Raw genomic sequence first — 21,206 nt, forward strand, 5'->3', positions numbered from 1 at the left:
ATTGAAGTGAAACCCGATGACACGCTTGTTATAGGCATGGCCAATGGTATTGGGAGGTGAATTTGGGGCATAGATCTAAATGGCTCAAAGATGTCAGCCATTCGGTTAAGTCTTTGTATGCTCGCTCGCAGTCCCTCTATCATTGCCTAATTGCCTAATTAGCACACGTGTTTTTTTTCTTTTTATATATTCTCATAGTCCGTTTACAGCCTCAAGAGGCCTGGTGTTCTCTTCACTGGGTCAAACAAGTATTTGTTCGCCCTAATTCGCTTAGGCGCTATACGCACATGAACGACCTTATAGATAATTTTTCGAAAAAAGTTCATACTAGTAACTTCCCAAATGGAAGAGGAGGTCCTAAAACCTATTTTCCATCACTGTCTCAAGACGAGAAAAAATTTGAGAAATTTTTCCTGTTCGTAGCATGTTTTTAGGGTGTTCAATAAAGGAATTTTGAAAAACTATATATGAGAGAGTTGTAATATTTTTGGAGTACTACAACTTTGTTCCCCTGAGTCGTTTGTGATTTTGTTGTTTAGACCCTCAGAAAGTAGCCCGAACATGGTTCGACGTCATTTTCATGCTGTTTTTTACGATTTTTCGTGGATTTCAAGCTATTTTTGCCTCGATTTTCGGGTCGAATTTCGAGGTTGATGGTCAAAGGCCAAAACGATGGATTTTGACTTTGGACGACCAAGACCAAAGTTGAAGGAGCTTGATGTCAGCTTTCCAATGAGCCTTAGAGCGCCTTCATCGAATATACGGTTTAAGAGATACGACCCTCCAAACAGGGGTGTTCTCCATTTTTTTTGGGCCAATGGACCCCCTTTCACATCGTGCAAGGTTCGGTTCACGGTGTGAAGCGGACGTCATGAATTTTATCAATTTTTAATTTTTTTTACCATGAAATGCTAGTGTTTCACGCTTTGAAACCTGACTTCATGAAAAAATTAAATTCGTTTTTTTTTTGTGGCGTGAACAAAGTGTTTCACGCCATGAAACCTTAGGAATTCACGAAAAAGTTCAATTCAATTTTTTTTTTGTGCGGGGGCATGAATGAAGTGTTTCACACCGTGAACCTGCTTCACGGAAAAGTTAAATTTGTTTTTTTTTTTTTTTCTTGTGTGGGGGTGTGAATGAAGTGTTTCACTCTGTGAAACCTTAGGGCTTCACGCCGTAAACTGGACTTCACGGAAAAGTTAAATTCGATTTTTTTTTGCGTGAACGAAGCGTTTCATGCCGTGAAACGAACTTCATGAAAAAGTTTTTTTTGTGTGGGGGCATGAACGAAGTGTTTCACGCCATGAACCGGACTTCACGGAAAAGTTACATTTGCTTTTTTTTTTTGCGTGTGCAAACTCCTAAAGCGTGAAACCTTAGGCCATTAAAGTGCAAAATGAACCATTTTTTTTTAGTCTAGTGGAAAATACGAATTTCCTCTTTTGGAGGTTTTTTTTGAATTTAAATTTAAGGAGATATGGGTATTTTCTCAAAAAGGTAAGTGGAAATTAAAAAAGTCAACCTTTTTATGACACCCCTTACACCCTTGAGATAAATGACCCCCAAAATGGACCATTTGACAACTCATGAGCATCTACTCATTGAATTCTCATTAGCCTTAATGAACTATGTAAAAAAAGTAATTAATAATTAATCCTTTCACTAATATTTTCCTCTTTTACACTAATCAAAAACTCTAATTAACTACTAATCTCTAATTAATTCACACAATTGAGCACATCATTGGATAGAGCAAGGGAATACTAATCTATGTGCATCAACAAATGTGTAAATTAATCTAAATAGGAGATTAATTAGACTCTTAATTGTGGTCTCCTCTTTTAAGGTAAAATTAAGTAAAGAGAGTCAAATTCCTCCAAGTAATGAAGAAATTGATGTAATTAGGTGTTTTGATGTATCTAGATGCTCTCAAAACACTCAAAAACACTAATTTCAACAACTCATATGATCAATATAAACCCCAATTAACACATTTTCTAAAATTTTTACCTCTTGAACAAGATTAATCACCCTTAATGACAAAAACCAGTCTATCCAAGGTAACTATAAGGCTCTCTTGAAAACCTTTAATCACAACACAATAAATGACACTTTTTAGTGATCACAACCCATGGTGACTTGATTAGGGTCTCTTATAAAACTTTATATTGATCACAACCCAGGAAATGATAGTTTTTGAAAAGTGATCCATTTATTTTCCTCTATTTACGAGGTTTCTAGGATTACTATTCTTAATCTGTGAACTTTTGGTTTCCAAAAGCCTCACAATTTTCTCTTTTTTATGTAGAGCTCTTAAGGATGGTTTTTCTAGTTCATTCTCATAACTTGCAAGGTAACAATTAAGGTTTCTTCTAAACCTTTATATTTATCAGTACTTATGAAATCACACTTTTTAAAAAAGCGAGCGATTCACTTTTGTAACTAGATTCATATTTCAGTACCTCGCATTAAGGTGACCTGTAGGGTAGTTATTTACTATTAAAAGGATCACAACCTAGATTATTTTTCTCTTATAAAGATAATTATTTACTATTAAGGACCAACTAGTTATTTCCAGGGTTGTGATCTCTCTCTCTTTGAATTCTTCCTTTATTAATGCGGTATACCAATTTCAACCTTACGCATTAACTGATAGTCATGCCCAAGATAGTTGACAATACCTCTCCGACAACATCCGCTCTTTTACCACCTTCATCAACCTCACCTCAAGATGATTAAACTTAATTTCTCTGGCTCTCCGTAATTTTGTCAATTTGTGAATTTTTATTTTAAAAAAGGCCTTGAGGGAACATAACCAAAAGCTTTTTATTTTTATGTTGCAATTAAATTGGGTCAAAACAATGGTACTCTAGTTATACTGAGAATATATAATAATCACTTTAGGCAACAGTTATTATTCCGAAGCAATTATATTCCATCATAATGCTAATGTGTTAAGTTTTCTTTCGTGCATCATATCTTTAAATATTTATTTGGAAACAATAAAGTAGATTGTAATTTTGCAATATTTATTATAAAGCTGATATTACAATTTACAATTTTAGTTGTTGCTCAATTTATTATTTTTTAAATATCACATGAAAAAAATGCCCAAAAATAGGCCGCATCGATGGTGTGTTTAGAAAATATCTATATAATATTTATGCCATGTGCACTTCAAACTCACAATCTGCAATAGTTATGCCTACTATACATTAATTAACATTCCATGTGTACCTTGAATCTTATCTAGACAATGAAAAAAATGCCTAGAAACAGGCTGCGTCGGTGCGGCCTCTTTCTGGGCATTTTTTTTCCATCACTAAGGCTCCAAAATCTCACATATTTGGTGCTCACGGTCATTGCACCAGGAGAATATGACCGTCTTCTATATCCAAATGCTCAACACATTTAATTATGCATCGTTGCAAACATTACCATGAATCCTTGCAAACACATGAAGAAAAAAATGCCCAGAAAGAGGCCACGCCGACGTGGCTTATTTCTGAGCTTTTATTTTTTAAGTTAAGAACCCTATTTTGATAAGAAAAACCTTCATGTACTGTAGTTAGCATATCTGCACTTCAAACTCACAATCTACAATAGTTATGCCTGTTATACATTCCACGGGTACTTCATTAACATTCCATGTGTACCTTGAATCTTATCCAGAGCTTTTGGAGCCTTAGTGATCAAAAAAAAATGCCCATAAATAGGCCGCGTCGGTGTTAACCCAATTCTAGGGTTAACAAGATCTACCACCATTATCTTACATCAAGAAGTCACGATAGATACACCAAAGGGTCATACATTCAAGATATGAAGCAATAGTGTCCAAAGCTATAACTTGGACAGGCACCCGTAAATGATGTGACATAGTATTTATGGTGATTCTCGCTTCAAGAGCGTGTGGTAGCAAGTTAGCATGAAGTCCTAAGTGATGTACTTCATGGATATATTATGAGAGTAGTCATTGTAATAGCATTAGGTCTCTTATGAGCCTAAAGTGCCAGCCGGCCACAGTTTAAGTGAGTGTGAACACTTATGGCTATGTATATAAGTGAATATCTCTCATAATACAACATACTCTCCCATTGTGCAATTAAGTCTTGCTCTTGATAAATCTCTTGCTAATCTCTCTCCCTAATGCATGCTAGTGAGTGGGTGTGAGTGAAGTGAGGTGAGAGGAGGGACAAGTACCAGTAGTGCAATGCAGCGGTGTGACAACGCTCGCTAGAGGCACGGTGGAATTGCTTCAAGGAGTTGTAGAGCTTGGAGACCTCGAGGATTACGAGCTCGGCCATCAGAAATATTCTCACGATAGTTGCGATTCACCAGGTAATCTCTTTTTGGATGTGTGTCAAGGAGGGTTAGGGTGAGCCTTAACAGTCGGCACGGTGTGAATATAAAATTAGTGGTTCATGCAATTTTGGTATCTTCCAACTAGTTTGTGGTGAGGTGTGAATGGAAAATTATGTAAGTGCTTGTCTTATGCTCATTGGATTGGCAAAAAATGTTGCACTATTTTCTAATTATATTTGCATTTTGAAATTTTATCTAGAAATTTTTTTTTGGTTTATTGCCAAGTTTGGCTCTAATTTTTACCTCACTCAGAGAGGGTTGCTCGTAGAATGGGGTTCCTCCACTCAACCAATAAACCCTAGACTTGAGCTTAATAGGTTGCATAACTAATTACTTCAATAAGGTTTGGCTTTGATTACAATCTTTGCACCTAACCAAGGGATGAGGGAGTTGATGTTAGCTCCAAGGCCACACGTAGTGCCACCTTACACATGAGCCCCATGCATGTGGAAATCCTTGTCCACATGGAACCAATCTTGATCGGCAACCTGATGCCTAAAGACCAAAACCTTACCCCCCAGACCTTACTGACAGATGGCAAGATCGAAGAGGAGGTTGCAAGAAATAGAAGTCCTAATCCAAGCTACTAGAGTGAAAGAGGAAGAGACCTTACTCCAATCCCAACAATAGTAACTGTAGCTTTGTGTGAGCGCTATGGTCACGAAGCCCGAGATTGCCGGCACGCCTATAGGCTATCATTAACACAAAGAGACCACAAATAGCCTTGCTAGCACCGCAAAAAACACTAGCCCTCGGTCGTGTAGCAAATCAAGCAATGGTTGAGCATCCCACGTAACAACTCCTATCAAAGGGCATGCACAATGCACCCAATGTGCCATTACCTCCACCACAGCTACTATCCCCACCAAGGATGACACCTCTTAATCAAGTAAGCTTTGCGAGGCCTACTGATTACCAAGAATATGAGGTGGATGTTGAACCCACGCCACATCTCTTTAAGGACCCCACGAAGCTTCATCCCGACTATTATATAGTGGATGGGAGAGGAGGAGTCAAGCTAGTTTACCAACTTGCCATGATGGGAAGGGACCGGCACATTAATGCAATAGGGAGGAGAATGCCTCTTCAATGTTACCACTATCAAGGTCCCCACACAAGTTTCAGAATGTGCTATAAAGTTTCCTCTACTCAACCAAGCCTTACCCTCAAACATGCCACAAGCTACTTGTAACTGTTGTGGCATAGATCATTAGATTAAAGACTACCCCAATAAGACTGTGGTGAAAAGTCCACAAACGGGACCCATCATCACACCCCTAAACACGATTGGGAGGATAAGTAATCAAACCCAAAGGCAGATCTTGAAAAATATAGATCTCACACCTTTGAATGCTATCACCCAGCTACAAGCTCGGAACCAACATGTTCTCGAGCAACAATTTATGGCCTTGATAGCAGAGTCTAAGAGAAGAAGAAGAAGAAGGGCCATAGGAGAAAAAAGTCAAGGTTAAGAATGGGAAGATGAAGGAGACCAAAAAGACAAATCTAGGAATGCCTCAAGAGCCAATCTTCATTCGAGACATGAGGACTCAGACTCCTTGGAAACAAGGGCTGATTCTGAACTTGGCAAGGAAATACCACCCAAAACCAAGAGCACAAGAAAGGAGACCCCATGGGAACTTGTAATTCTTGAAACTAAATCACACATAACGAAACTTGGTTCTTATCCTGACCCTCAAAAAGAGATTGAGCAAGTCCAAGAATTTACTAATTTAGTTACAAAAACACAAGAGTAGCTTGAACCAAAACCCAAGCAAGTAAGAGTCTCAGATACTATACACCCTATAGGGTACATTGTGACAACTACTACTGAGATTCACAAACCACTAGATGTGCCCAGTGTCACATCATGAAAGAGACTGAGGCCTCCACCACTCGTAGTTTGATCCTTGATTGGTTCAAGGAACAATTCCCATATGGAAATCCTGAGCCCATCTTGAAGATGGATTTTCCAGTCTCACCCACACCTTTTTATAGAAAGGAGATCATGAATTTGCCACTAAATATCCCCAAATTGTTGGATTTTATGGTCTCACAAACAAGTACAATGATGACCACCTAATTGAGTGGAGTTATTGAATTGTTTGAAGCAATGAGAGCTCTCCTTAATGGAGAACTCAATGTAGGGTTACCACCATTTGCTGACATGCATAAGGCACGTTCCCAATATACAATGAAGACACCTTGAGTTGTGCCCAAATCAACAGTCCCAGTGGAAGAAGAAAATACCAAATCTATGGTTACAATTCCACTTAATAAACTAGGACAATACTTTAAAGGTGATGAGTTTAACGCATTACTACCAATCACTCTGCATCACAGTAATGCGAGTCCTAGATGATGGTGCGTGATTGGGCATAATAACCAAGAAATGCTGGGAAAAAATGGCCAAGCCGCATCTGGAAGTCTCAAACATCATTGTCAAGATAGCTGATGGGAGTGTCACCAAACCTATGGGGATGTTACAAGATTTAAAGATCAAGGTTCTTAAACATCGGGTTAAACATACCTCCATTGTTATGGACTTTTCCAAACAACCCAAATCGTATGAAATGATCTTAGAATGCCCCTTCATAAGAGAGGCAAAGATGGTCCATGATTGGTCTAAGAACCATATCTAACTCCAATTCGATGATTCCATCATTAGGGTTGATATTGTGACTAGCCACGTACATCCTATGGGTAGTGGATGACTTCTTGAAAATCATTCATATACCACCCATCATTCAGCCCCATTACAATACTGCTATACTTGTAGAGAAGAGATTGATGCAGGGAAGGACCCACCCTACAAGAATGTTTAAAAACAAACTGTTGAGCCTAACGATGATCTAAACTAGATACATATGATGACTATAATTGATAGTTGGAAAACCAGAGGATTTACATGGGTTACACCTGATGGTAAGGAGCTCTCAAAGGTTATGCCATTGCAAATTATAGCTAGTGTTTGATAATTCCACACAAAAACTAACAAGTGAGGTAAAAGGAGTCTATGATGGTCCGGCTGAAGTAAAAGAAGTAGACTTGGCTAACCTAGGGAAGACCCTAAGCCAGTCTTGATAGCAAAAGAACTCACTCTGAATTAGGAAGCTGAACTCATTGATCTCCTCAAAGAATATGAGGATTGCTTTGCATGGACTTGCCATGAAATGAAAGGAGTACCTGTTGAGGTTATGCAGCAGCACACGATCCCCATGGCTGTCCAACCATCAACGACCTTATCCAATGAATCCAAAGTATGGTAACATTGTTAAAGAAGAGATAGACAAGCTCATCGAATGTGGATTCATCTATGAGATTGAACATTTAGACTGGGTGCCACCCATTGTGGTTGTGCCTAAAAAGAATGGAAAATTGCAAGTATGTGTCAATATCAAAAAGGTCAATGTAGTAAACAAGACGAGAATCATTACCCCTTACCGCGTATTCAGAACATGTACTTGAATGAGTAGCTTGCGAAGGAAGCATACAGCTTCCTAGATGGGTATTCAGGATATAACCAAATTTCCATTGCTCCAAAGGATCAAGCAAAAACTACTTTTGTTATAGAACACAAAGTTTACGCTTATAGAGTTATACCATTGCCTAGACAAATGCACCAGCCACATTCCAACGACTTCTAAACACTGCCTTTAAAGATTTTCTAAGGACCATATAAGGACGTTTCTTGAAGCTTTCTTAGATGATTTGTTTATTTATTTGTCATGGAAGGAGCATTTATCCTACTTACGTCGAAAGGTATTTGAACAATGTAGACTTTATCACCTATCTCTAAACCCATTCAAATGCCAATCCTAGGTTAAACATAGAGTAGGACATATAGTGTCCAAAAATGGGATTTCCACATATGAGAGTAAAATCAAAATTATATTAGAACTACCCCCACCAACAAACTACAAGAGATTCCAAAGGTTTATGGCTACTACATGAGATTCATTCTCTTCTAAGCTGAGATTACACAACCCCTGTACAAGCTTCTTATCATATTTGAATGGATAAAAGAATGCCAAGTCTATGACATGTTAAAGCAATTTTTGGCTAGTGCTCCCATATTACGAGTGCCAAACTAGGATGTTATCTTCCATGTGCATATTAATACTTCTAACTTTGCAATTGGATGCATCCTAGCCGATGCAGGTGAACATAAACTAGACTATTCCATAAGTTTTGCCAGTTGACAGTTATGTGAGGCTGGGATTAATTATACGACCATGGAGTATGAAGGTTTAGGAATGGTATATGCTTTGAAGAAATTATGACATTACCTTTTAGTTAATAAATTTGTTTTCTATGTTAATCACATCAAGCCTTGCTATACCTTGTCAGTAAATCTTGCTCCATAGGGAGAATCACTAGGAGGTTAGTGGTTGTAAGACTTAGCAAGAAATATGTCATGGCTGATCATCTATCTCATGTACCTAATGGTGAAGCACCAATAGGAATAGATGATGATCTACCTAACACTACACTATTTAAAGTTTAGGCTATACTAGAGGAGTGTGAAAATTGTGAACTTATCGCTTAATGGTTTTCCAAAGGCAAAGAAGCTAAGAAAATATCTAGCAAAGAAGTAGAACCTTATCAATTGATTGTTGGGAACTGGTAAGGATGACATATTAAGGTGTTTCCCCAAGGAGGATGAATACTTATACATCATCGAACAAGCACACTAATGGGTATTTAATGGAAACTTTTTAACAAATATTACTGCAAGATAAGTACTCCAATTAGGGTATTGGTGGCCCACACTCTTCCAAGATTGTGCACTATTTGTCATAGGATATGATGAGTGTCAACAATGTGCTAAACCATAAGGACATGATGTCCTTGCACCCTAGTAAAGTTCTTGAACCCTTTATGAAATGGGGAATTGATTTTGTGGAACCCATCAGTCAAGCTACACATAGCACCCAAGCAATGTAGATATTACTAGCTCTGGATTATGTCACAAAATGGGCCAAAGAAAGAGCTTCAAGAAAAGCAGGATGCTATGGCAACAGCTAAGTTTCTTATGAGAATATCATTACCCACTTTGGTTGTCCTTTCGAGCTAGTGTGAGTGACCAAGGGAAACATTTTAGAAATGATGTAATCCAACATCTGACCACAACGTTCATGATCTCACATCGCAAGTCCATACTACCTGTAAAACAAGGAAGTGGTCAAGCTGAGAGCACCAACAAAGTGCTCATTTCCATATTAACAAAAAATGTTGGGACCCAATGCAATGATTAGGAATTCAAGATCGCATTAGCTTTATGGGCTTATTGAACCTCTTACAAAGTTGCAATTGGTTGCACAACATTTAAGATGGTATATGGGGTTGAGGCAATAATGCCTTGGGAATTCATGATACCCAGCTTAATGGTAGCAATGATGACTAAGAGACTTGAGGGTAACATGTTGGCCGATCGGCTGGTTCATTCTTGAACAACTAGAGAAAGATTTACTAATTGCTGTATATGGAACAAGTTAATAGAAAAGGATCGACAAAAAAAGTGGTTTGATAATAATCTCAAGGATAAGGAAGTCAATGAGGGAGACCTTGTACTTTTGTATAAAGTCTGTAAAATAAAAAAAGAAGAAGCTAAAGTATACCAAAAAAGGGCCATCTTGAGTCTATGAAATAACACCGCAAGGTACCATGTGTGTTGAAACCCTTGATGAGGTTAAAATCGTAGGCTTCCTTAATGGCAATAAATTCAAAAAGTATTATGGTCCTCTTACTGAGGAAACCTTGCATGTTGCACATGATAAAAAGGTAGTCAAGGAAAAAGTGGAATTAAAGAAAGCTCAAGCTCAACAAGAAGCTAAAGAAAGGCAAATCTGACAGCAGCAACAATGAGAAGCTATCCTTGGATCCACACAAGCCTTGTGGGAGAAGTTGAAGGAGACATACAGGAGCACATAGCACCTCTACAAACATCCATTCAATTGCCTAGACCTTATGGTAAAATGCTCTACAATGCATTGCTTGATACAGAGACTAGTCACAATTCAATTTCGTTCAATACATGGAACCAATTGGGAAAACCTCAACTTGTAGACACCTCTTTAAAGGTAAAAGGTATCCATGGTAATAATACTAAGGTTCTTGGGCTACTACAAATAGAGACATATTGTGATGGTAACATGCACTTGATGGGAGACTTCCCAATTATGCCGGCAAGAACATTACCTGAACTGATAATACTTGGTCGCACATGGATAAAGGCTGCTGGATGTATGATTGACTAGTCACAATGGGGCATGTCTCTATGGGTAAAGCCATGACTGAACATTCTACTCATAACCCCCTACCACCTCTCACTCTTGTCAAGAGTCACAACAAGGAGAAAGCTTTAACATCCACAAAATGTAAGGAAATCCCCTCCACTTTTTCGTCCATTATTCACAAAACTCTTGATTCTTTTACCTCCACATGGAAAACACCTCCATGTCAGAAGGATGGACAGATACAAACGGGCTAAAAAGTGGTAATCTTAATCTACCTTGAAATGGGTTTCCAAAATTTCTCCATCCGTACCACCTCAACCAACAAAGCAAAGAAGGCCTCAACATAATAATTGGTGCAGGAAGTCCAAATTAAAGGTTACCCCAAAATGGATACCCAAATGCTTATTGAAAGCTCAAGGCTACTACGAGGGTAACTATGGTATTTGGATACCAAAATATAAATGAATACCATTAACCTTATTGTTGCTACTTACAAATTCACAAGTCTCTTCAGTGATGAATGGACAAAGACTTCAATGGCTCACGTTCAAACAAAGGGAAGAATATTGTAGGAGAACCTTTACCAAAACGAACACAAGTTTGGATCCCAAAGAGAAACCCTATTCAAAGGAGGCAAGGTGGGTGTGATGGGGAAGCTTCTACATCACAAAATGTTACAAAACCATTGTTGGCTATCCGAGCCCCACTCCCATTAGTTTCCCTAGAGCGACCCACTACACAAGTACAAATTTCCTTGCCATAAGTGTCAACTCCATTACTCATCTATAAGGGAGAACCCATAAGATTCATCGTATCATACCTTGACAACGCTTTCGGTGACGTCAAGGTATAATAGGAAGCAAGAAGGGGGGACATGCTAATATAATCACTTTTACCCCCACGTTTCACTCCCCGACAAATTTAATGTCCATATCAGGAGGGGGCATGTTGGAAAAAGCTAACCCATGACAATATAGCTTGCACCAACATGTACATTAATATAGCACCTATATACATACTAAAAATCCAACTAACAATAAACAATAAAATAGATGATGAGAAAGAGCACATACCAAAATAAGAGAATGAAAGTATGATTATGTTATTACTATAGGCCATGAGCATGGACTTTTCGTGGCCTGATATGAGTGACCCTATCCTAGACCTGGATTGTTTGGATTGGTACTATCAAGGGCAACTAAGTTTTATTCCTTTCCAAACCGACTCACGTTATTTTTTTACAATTCGACAAGACTGACTTCCCAACCATACAACTAACCAGGTGTGTTCTAAACCCATCCTCAACTAATGCTATTATTTTTAATTTCAATCTATTTTATAATTCTCCATTCAATGTTTGTTTGAGTGCTTGCTTGGCTAGTCTATTAATTTTCTAGTTATTACTTGGATAACATTAAGGATTTGATTCTACTATCAATCCTTACTTAGATCGACTTTAAAGTATGTCAAAGGAGTATGCCAAGTACTCCACCTTCCTTAGTGTGCCCTCTTTAGTTAGAGTAGAGCCTTTTAGGTGAAGAAAGTAGTTTTAAGAAAAATAAAAAATAAACAAATAATAAAATTTTAAAAAATAAAAAGAAGAACCTAAGAAGATAACCATCTCCATGGGAGATCTTGGTAGGACATTTAGTTTTTAGCGATAAAGCCTTGGGACCATAGCCTTGATCTTTATGGGATGGGACCTTCTAGCTAAGAACGTATCAATAAAGGGCTCAAAAAACCATCATTGTCGAGATACTTAGATACTTTTGTATGGGGTCTCTAGGCCATTGCTTAGGTCCCTGTAGGGTGGTGCCCTACTTTTACATTTTATCTTAGAATTAAAAGTTATAATTTAAAAGAATCAAAGACAAAAGCTTGTAATAAACCACTAAGCAGTTTCATTTATGAGGTTAGATAATAGCTAGAGATGGTTTCACAAAAGTGATAGTGTGTAGAGACTAGGGTCATAACCCAAGGCATATTCTTTGCTCCATCTTAGTTTAGATCGAATTTGGACCAACCTTAATATTACCCTTGTCTTAACTAGAAAAGTTTACCCAGTCATCACAACAATATTTCTTCACTACTTGATTAGGTGTTTGCATTGTGCTTAAATGTTAATTATTTTCCATAGAAACATCTTTTCGGTTGTACCATATTGCCTTGTAGACCTTATAAGCCCTCCGATATTTCCAATGCCAACATGCATCCAACATACAACCTCAACGCATCTTCATCGACATGTTCTGAGGACGGAATTTGCATCAAGAAGGGGGGTATGTTAACCCTTGTCGGAGACCTCTATGGCATCGATGTCGGCCACTGTATCATTTTCACCACCTTTGGGGCATAGACACTGGAGTAGCCGAAATTCGCTCGAAAGCCATGTATTGTATATTTTATGTATATGCTAGTTGCTTGTCTACTAATGGTGCACCACGGGATCTTGGGTAGAGAGTACTATTTGTGGATTAGGTATTTACACAAGCTAGAGTGGCTGAATGAGTCATGGGACCTAATTTTTAATTTTGGCTGCCCAAGAGTGTAAATCCTAGCAGCCACACAGAAGAGGCAAAACGTAACTCTCACTACTCATTCTTTTATGCATAGCCTAATCATATTATTGTTTTCAGTGCGTGGTACTTATCATAAGCAAGTACGGTATATTTCTATCACACTTATCACTTCTAAAGCGATTTATGCCAAATTGGGAGCTGTAACCACCTACGGAAGAGCTAGAAAAAATCATGACCTTCTAGGGAGATATGCAGGTCTTCATTACACCCAAGGCATCTACTCCAAGCATTAAAGCTAGGCCTAGAGGTACTTTCAGCATTATCTCATTTTTAGTCATTTTCATGTTTTTTTTAAATTTTTATTGGTTTCAAATTAGACATGTGAAAAAAATTATAGAATAACCTTTTAAAGAATGTAAATTTAAACCTTAGGTTAATAATTAGCATAAGCTTGGAAATAATCTAAGCTTAGGAATAGGAATATGAAATATTCATGTTTTAAACCAGAGAATTAATTAGCCTTAAAATTCACCTTAGCTTAGGAAAAATTAAAAGGAACATGTCTAAATTATTTGTATATAGTTGGTATAATTATTTGACCAAAGATTACATGCTAATTTGTACACTAATTTGTAAGATGCCAATAGCTATATTGGATTAAATAATTATGGATAGGTTATTACTAATTATGAATTAATGTAATTAAAGTAAACCTTAGGTTAAATTATTAATATAACCTTAGGATAAATTTATCACTAAGGGATAAATTGTTATATTTAAATAAATTGTGCATCTAAATTTAGAAAGGTGATCCTTAAGTTGAATATAATAATTTACCTGAAATTTTGATTTTAATTAAGGTTAAACTAAGATATTCACCAAAATGTACACGTAGGTGTACATGACTTGTGACATGAGAGATGATTTTTGCTAAATAATTTAACAAAGGATTAGTTAAAGAAATCCAAGTGTTAGGGTAAAATTAAGGCCTATTCTTAAGTTAAATAAATGGAGTAATCTATGTGAAATAAATTAGGTGTAAATGAGTAACCAACTTATATACACATGCATGTAGTAACAATTAGTGATTCTTTTTACATGCATGTAGTAACAATTAGTGATTCTTTTTACATGCATGCACTTGTAGATTAGAAAAGATATGATATTTTTTTGGTAAATTTAGGTATAGTTTTAGAGAGAGAAAGTTGATACTTAAAAAATTATATATTTCAGTACTGGATTTAGGATAGGCAAACCCTATCCTAGGACTTAGGATAAAAGTGGAGCTCAGAGAATCTATGTGAACCTTTATCTTGAAATCAGTCTTAAGTATAATTTTTCTCTCTATAAATTGAGAGAAGAAGTTATAGAACATATGTGAATGTTTGGCCCTTGGAATTAAGAAAAAGGATTCAGGGTGATTAAATAGAGGAAATGATCCTTTTGATAATCCTCAGCAAGAATTTAGAAGCGTTGTTGTTGTAAGTTTTTAATCCTTAGAGAAGACTAATTCAAGATACTCTCTAACCCTTAAACGATCTTTAATTAAGACTCTCATTTTTGTGATCAAAGATCCTAGAAAGGTTTAGAATATATAGGGTTATACCCTTAGAAATCTTTAATTGATAAAGATTGTTAGAGGCCTTAAGCTAGAAATCTATAGGCAGTTAAAAGATTGATAGAATAGGGATGAATCCCAAGGTTGAATAGGCTCGTGAATTCGAAAAGACCTTGTGAAGCTTATGCAGCTGGAGGATTTTTCATTAGAAGTTTTGACTAGAGAGCAGAGATGTCTCACATTGAACTTGCGATGTTTTACAGAGACTCAATTGTATGCATGATGTATTGTTTGCTTGAATTATGTATTTATATTGTTTGGACATTGTATTCATTTAGGATATGTTTCTGTGGAAGCTTATGAAGGTACCACACATTGTTAATGTTATTCACTGTGGATGTCATCTGAGAGGTGTGTCACACGAAGACGATCGCAGAGACCTTGATCTATCTTGGTCAAACATAAATGTGCTTCTAGCATGGTTGATGTGAGGGACAAGAAGCGACTCCAATGTGTATCGAGAAGGGTAGTGCCTAGTGACTTGGATGTGGTCTCGTCAGTTGTATGTGGCTATTGACGTCGATTCTCGGGGTGTTTGTGTTTCTGGGAGTGGTGAGACGACTAGTAGAAGCGGCTCCTTTAGATGGTTACAGGGTGTTTGAGTCAGATGTGAGACTTGTGAGGGCTCCTCTCTGGTCACAACACAATGGTCTAGGAGTGTTCGGGCTTAGTGATACATACATTCCTCGCCTAAGGATCACCATCATGGTGCAAGGAGATTCCTTGGTGGTTTCGCAGTGATCTGTTGTATTTTATGATGTTTCTCAGACTCACGATATTAATCTGGATTTTTTTATTGGACCGTTAAAAGTATTTCTTTTGTTACTATTGAAAGAAATGTTTTTCAATGGAGTGCATGTGTAAACTCTGTATTCAGTTGTGTATGTGTGTAATGAAAAAGAGAATTTTGATTATGGTTGTGTGAGTTCACATCGGCTTCATAGGCCCGGTGGGGTAGGGGGGAAGGTTAGACCCATGGGATCGGAAGGGGTTAGGAAAAGCTTATGGAACTGGTCTAAGTTGTAAAGGATCAAACACTGAAAAATGGGGGTGGCACGGTGGACTCGATATTATGGCTGTTTTCAAACTAAGATCCAACAACTTGTTTTAACAAAGAAATACTGGAGAAAAACATAGAGATTAGGATTTAGCAGATTATAGTCTAAGTTGTAAAGGATCAAACACTGGAAAGTGAGTGATAGGTGGACTCGATATTAGCTTTCAAAATACTTGTTTTAACAAAGAAATACTTGGGGAAAACATAGGGATTAGGATTTAGCGGATTATGGTGGAGAAGATGACAATGCATTGCTCAGGCGAATACTTAGGGCGCCCTTGCGCAGGCCCACCTTCCATTCGCTGTGGCGCCTGCGGTGCGGTTCGCTATTGCTCACCTTATCACCAGGTTCGTTTCCCCCCCTTGCTCCTCCTACAGAGACCCCAAAAAAATCCATTAAGCTTATCACTTAGCTACTGTGGCAGCGTCTGCACTGGCCCGAGCACAGGCATGATTGCCAGCGCTATGAAGAGCAGATGAGGATGGGAGCTGTCCTCCACGACTTTCCTTTCACCTTCACCCACGAGTCGACTTTCCTAGTGAGTTTCAGTGTTTTGAAACTATGTTCTCTGTATTTACTGGTTTCCTATACATACACACATTCAAATCACACCATACACATATCATATCTTTATGTACATACATGACACACATTCATGCAATCATACACTTTTTTTTTTTGAAGTAATGATATATTACTAGTGGGAAACCTTAGTGCGAGGTGAAACCCGCGAAAGAATATGCACTATACAATGGTGTATCTGAGCCTTGTCATGTCGCCGATGTGGTACGCATAGACGGTGTCGCACCTTCTTTGGACCTGTCCACATTCCAGACTACTCTTGGACAGGGTTTCAGCTTGCTTGTGCATTAGATTTCCCGCACACTCTTTTGGGAAACAATTCTGGATATTTGGAGTGCTAACAGTTGCGCTCCGGCCTTATGTTGTGTTCTCCTGGGTATGGTTCTAGGCCATGTGGACAATTTGGAGCGGAACCGATTCATGTTCAGACAGCATATGTCAGACACTTTCACACACACACACACACATACATGTATCTGAGCACTCAAGTACATACATGCACCATACATACCATAATAGCATGCATACATACAAACATGTTAGCCGTCATCTCCGGTCTGTACACTATGTCAGGGCCTCTATTGTGGGTGTGCTCGCCCGTTTTAGTGTCTTCCCACTTTTCCTCACTCTCCGTATATTTTTCCTATTTTTCTGGAGGTGTATGGACTGTCAGTTGCCTTCATGAGCTGCCCAACTGCTTTGGTGCTACCCGGCCACTTCCTCAGTACTGGCCGATTGGACTTATACTGGCCGATTGATGTTGTTGCTATTCGTGAGCAATCAGGCTGTTGTCGGCCTGTTTATGGGCTGGCCGACCAGCAGCTAGGGGCCATATAACATGGCCCCTTGCCTCCACACTCCATTCTGTATATTTTCGGGATTTTCTATGGTGTATATAGCAAAGTTACTCAGCTTCGCTCTCTCTTTCATCTGTGTCTTGCTCTCTATAGTAGTTGTCTTCATTTCCGTTGTGCATTCTGACACGGTATTAGAGCCCGCTTGGAAACAGTGAGAGGTCGCTGATTTGAGGTGTTGATTGGAGACTGTTTGGGCTGTACGGGACTTGGAGAGTAGAAGATGGCCATCACCGTTGGACAGCCACCTTGCATTTTTTTTGCAGCCTCTTCTTCTTCTTTTTTCCCACCCGTCCTTCCTTCACAAGACCTTGTGAATCCTTGCGATGGCAGATTTGCTTGAGATGGTTGAGAAGCACGTGAAGATCCCAACACTCCCCATATTCCTGGTGGACCGACAGTTGGACGGGAACAACTACAGCATATGGAAGGTAATGATGGAGTCTATTTTGGAGTCTTATGACTTGGCTGATTTCATTGTTGTTGGGGTTCCACGGTCGGAGTTGGAAGATGGGGAGTTACCCTCTATACGAAAGGAACGGGAGGCACATGCACAGTTACGGGATCGTGTTAATGCTTTAAACTGCACACCACAGGTGATCAATCATATAAAGCATATGACGCTAGCCAGAGGGATTTGGTAGCATTTGGCTTCTTTGTACAACAGGGTATCACCCATGAAGAGAATCTCCTCAGAAGTTCAGATTCGGGTGATGAATCCTGCAAAGTCGTCGACGATGCGGGAGCACATCAAGAAGTTGCAAGCTCTTCAGCAGGAGGTTCTCTAGGCGGGGAAGAGATATCGTCTGAGGATATGGCCATCATGTTGTTGTTCCACTTGTCCTTTCAGTACTCGGCATTTTACTCCTCTTTGATCACCAGTGTGGCAGGCTCAGCACCATCACATGGGAAAAGCTTGTGCCAATGGTCTTGGACCAGGAAGAGCGATTTACGAACCCTCCACAAGGCAGAGGTTCTGAGGCCTTGACTGGCCAGCGGTCGAAAGGTCGTAATAACAACAACAAGGACAAAGGAAAGTCTTCATCGGAGAAGTCTTCTGAGAAGAAGCCCGATTCAGACCGCGAGAAACTGAAGGCCGAGAGGACCTATAATGATTGTGGTAAGAAAGGCCACTATTGGAGGATGTGTCCCAAGCGGACTGGGAAGAGTGCTGATTCTTCAGCTTTAGCTACAAAGACTCCAGCCTTTGTGCACTTGGAGATGTTGGACACCGATGCTTCATCTTCTTCGAGTGAGGAGGCAGTTGTCTTCACCGCCAAGGATACTCGGAAATGGATTCTTGATAGTGGTGTTTCCAGGCACATGACTCCTTCCCGTGGCTTCTTTCAGGATCTTAAACGGCAGTCAGGTCGCATTTTCATTGGCAACAATTCTGACATACCTCTTCACAGTGAGGGCCGGATGGAGATCATTCTCGACGGCAGAGGGGGGAAGCATTCCTCTCGTGTTCCTTACGTTCTCGCACTTGGTTTTCATTTGTTGTTAGTGCATGAGGTTTGCAAGACTGGCTTCTGGGTGGAGTTTGAGGAGCTCTGTGGGACTGAGAGACTGGCCAGGTTGTTTGGAAAGGCGGAGTGGAGAATGGTATATACAAACTCTCAGCACTCTCCTCATTGACAGACTCTCTAATTGGTGAACTTGTGGCACTTTCGGTTTGGCCACTTGAATGTGGATGTGTTGTGGTGAGCTTTCCGGGACCAGATGGTGGTTGGCTTGCGAGGTGTAGGCAGCAGGCAGGGACGCTATAGTTCTTGTATTCGTAGTAAGTAGCACAGGGAATCTTTTCCAAAGCAGGCTTCCAGGTGGGCTTCGAAATCTTTGGAGTTGGTACACATTAACTTTTGTGGACCTATGCAGACGCCATCCTTGTTTTTGCTCGGTTCAAGGAGTGGCATGTGATGGTGAAGAAAGAGTTTGGCTTGCAGATAAAGATTCTTAGGACTGACAAAGGAGGAGAGTTTTCTTCCAATGCATTCGTGTGGTTTTGTGCGGAACATGGCATCAAGCTGGAGCTGGCCAATACAGGTTCGCCTTCAGAGAATGGACTGGTTGAGCGTAAGAACATGATTGTGGTGGAGATGGTGAGGACGATGCTGGAGCATCGTGATCTTCCTCGTCTACTTTGGGGGGAGGTTGTGGCTACGGCTGTCCATATCCTCAACCGTTCTCCAACGACTTCAATACTGAATATGACTCCCTTTGAGGCGTATTTTGGCAGGCTACCAGATGTCTCCCATTTCTGTGTGTTTGGGAGTGATGCATATGTTCACATTCCAAAGAAGCAGAGGGGGAAGCTTGACTCAAAGTCCCAAAAGCTTGTTTTTGTGGGATTTAACTCTCTTTCCAAGGGATACAGGTTGTATGATCTAGAGAGGAACGAGGTCGTCGTCGTCAGCAGAGATGTGGTTTGCATGTTCCAGTTTCCAGTGTTGATGAGCCGCCACTCCTTGGAGACCCATATGGTTCCCAGTCGATTGTTTTGGTTGGACAGCCTCAGTCAGAGGAGGTTGAGCCCGCGGCTGGAGATGAGCCCCTGCAGGCAGCAGGAGGCTCCGCGTTCTGTTCGAGTACCTAGGTGGTTGGTAGACACCCTTCAGGAGTCGGGTGTTGCGGAGTTTCCCTCCAAACGGACCACAGAGGACAGACCTCGAAGATCGCACAGAGTTCGTGACAAAAGTCATTCAGCAGAGCTCTTACAGGTAAACTATGCTTTGATGTCTCGTATCATGCGGGACAAAGAGCCCACTTCTGTCAAGGAAGCCCTTGCACAGGATACTTGGAGGAAAGCCATGTAGGTGGAACTAGATGCCACAGAGAAGAATAAAACTTTGGAGTTGGTGCCGAGGCCGTTGAAACGGTCTGTCATTGGTGTCAAGTGGGTCTTTAAGACCAAGTATATGTCAGATGGGTCGGTGGACAAACACAAAACCAGACCTGTGGCTAAGGGTTATGCTTAGCGGCTTGGCATCGACTATGAAGATACCTTTGCACCGACAACGAGGATGACCAGGATTTAGACCGTTCTTGCCCTTGCTTCTTCTCAGCGGTGGCCCGTATTCCAGATGGATGTGAAATCTGCGTTCCTTAATGGTGACCTGTAGGAGGAGGTGTATGTTGAGCGCCCTCCAAGCTTTGAGGTTCCAGGATCAAAAGGGACGGTTTACAGGTTGCGGAAGGCCTTGTATGGTCTTAAGTAGGCTCCCAGGGCATGGAATCAGAAGATTGATTCCTTCTTTCCACGCATTGGATTTCAGAGATCAGTTGCAGATCCTAACTTGTATCTCTTTCGGGAAGGCGGCATGGTCACGTTGATCATCCTTTATGTGAATGACTTCATTCTCATTGGCGGTCATGTGGAGCACATTGCAGTGACGAAGGCTGCCTTATCAAAGGAGTTTGAGATGACCGATTTAGGCTTACTCCACTTCTTCTTGGGATTGGAGATCTTGCAGACCCAGAGGGGGTTCTTTGTCTCTCAGCAGGAGTATGCCTTTGAGTTGCTTGAGGCCTTTGGGATGGAGAACTGCAAGCCTATCACGTCATCGATGGACCCGAACACAAAACTTATAGTTAATGATCCTTGTGAGCCAGTTGATGCCTCTCTGTACTGGAAGCTGGTTGGTTCATTGATATGGTTGCTGAACACCAGATTGGACTTGAGCTTTCCTGTGGGATCGTTGAGCTCGTTTATGCAGACGCCATTGAAGTCTCATTGGGACGCAGGATTGCGGATCTTGCGGTATCTGCAGGGTACGAAGGATCTTGGACTCTTCTACGCCATTGGAGGTGAAATGAAGGACCGAGTTCGACTCCAAGGTTGGAGTGACTCAGATTGGGGAGGAGATCCAGACACAAGGAGATCTACATCAAGCTACAGTTTTACCCTCAGCTCAGGAGTTGTTTCATGGAGCTGCAAGAGGCAGCCAACTATTGCCTCGTCGTCTACAGAGGTA

At 40.1% G+C, this 21,206-nt stretch overlaps 1 protein-coding gene across 6 annotated transcripts in view; it reads left to right on the forward strand.

Annotated features, from left to right (window-relative positions):
- Positions 1-15,968: 15,968 nt before the first annotated feature.
- LOC147615287 (uncharacterized) overlaps positions 15,969-21,206 on the forward strand; it is an 81,651-nt gene continuing 76,413 nt past the window's right edge. For all 6 annotated transcript variants that reach the window (XR_015262809.1, XR_015262811.1, XR_015262810.1 and 3 more), the window contains exons 1-2: positions 15,969-16,143; positions 16,221-16,334. Coding sequence is in view for 3 of the 6 variants with exons in the window: in XM_086779366.1 (XP_086635492.1) it covers positions 16,024-16,143; positions 16,221-16,334 (234 nt within the window). In the remaining 3 variants the exon portion in view is untranslated. The remainder of the gene's footprint in view (positions 16,144-16,220; positions 16,335-21,206) is intronic.

This window comes from Cibotium barometz, chromosome 40, assembly GCF_041138505.1.
Source record: "Cibotium barometz isolate CiBa-2024 chromosome 40, ASM4113850v1, whole genome shotgun sequence".
Taxonomy (NCBI): Eukaryota; Viridiplantae; Streptophyta; class Polypodiopsida; order Cyatheales; family Cibotiaceae; genus Cibotium; species Cibotium barometz.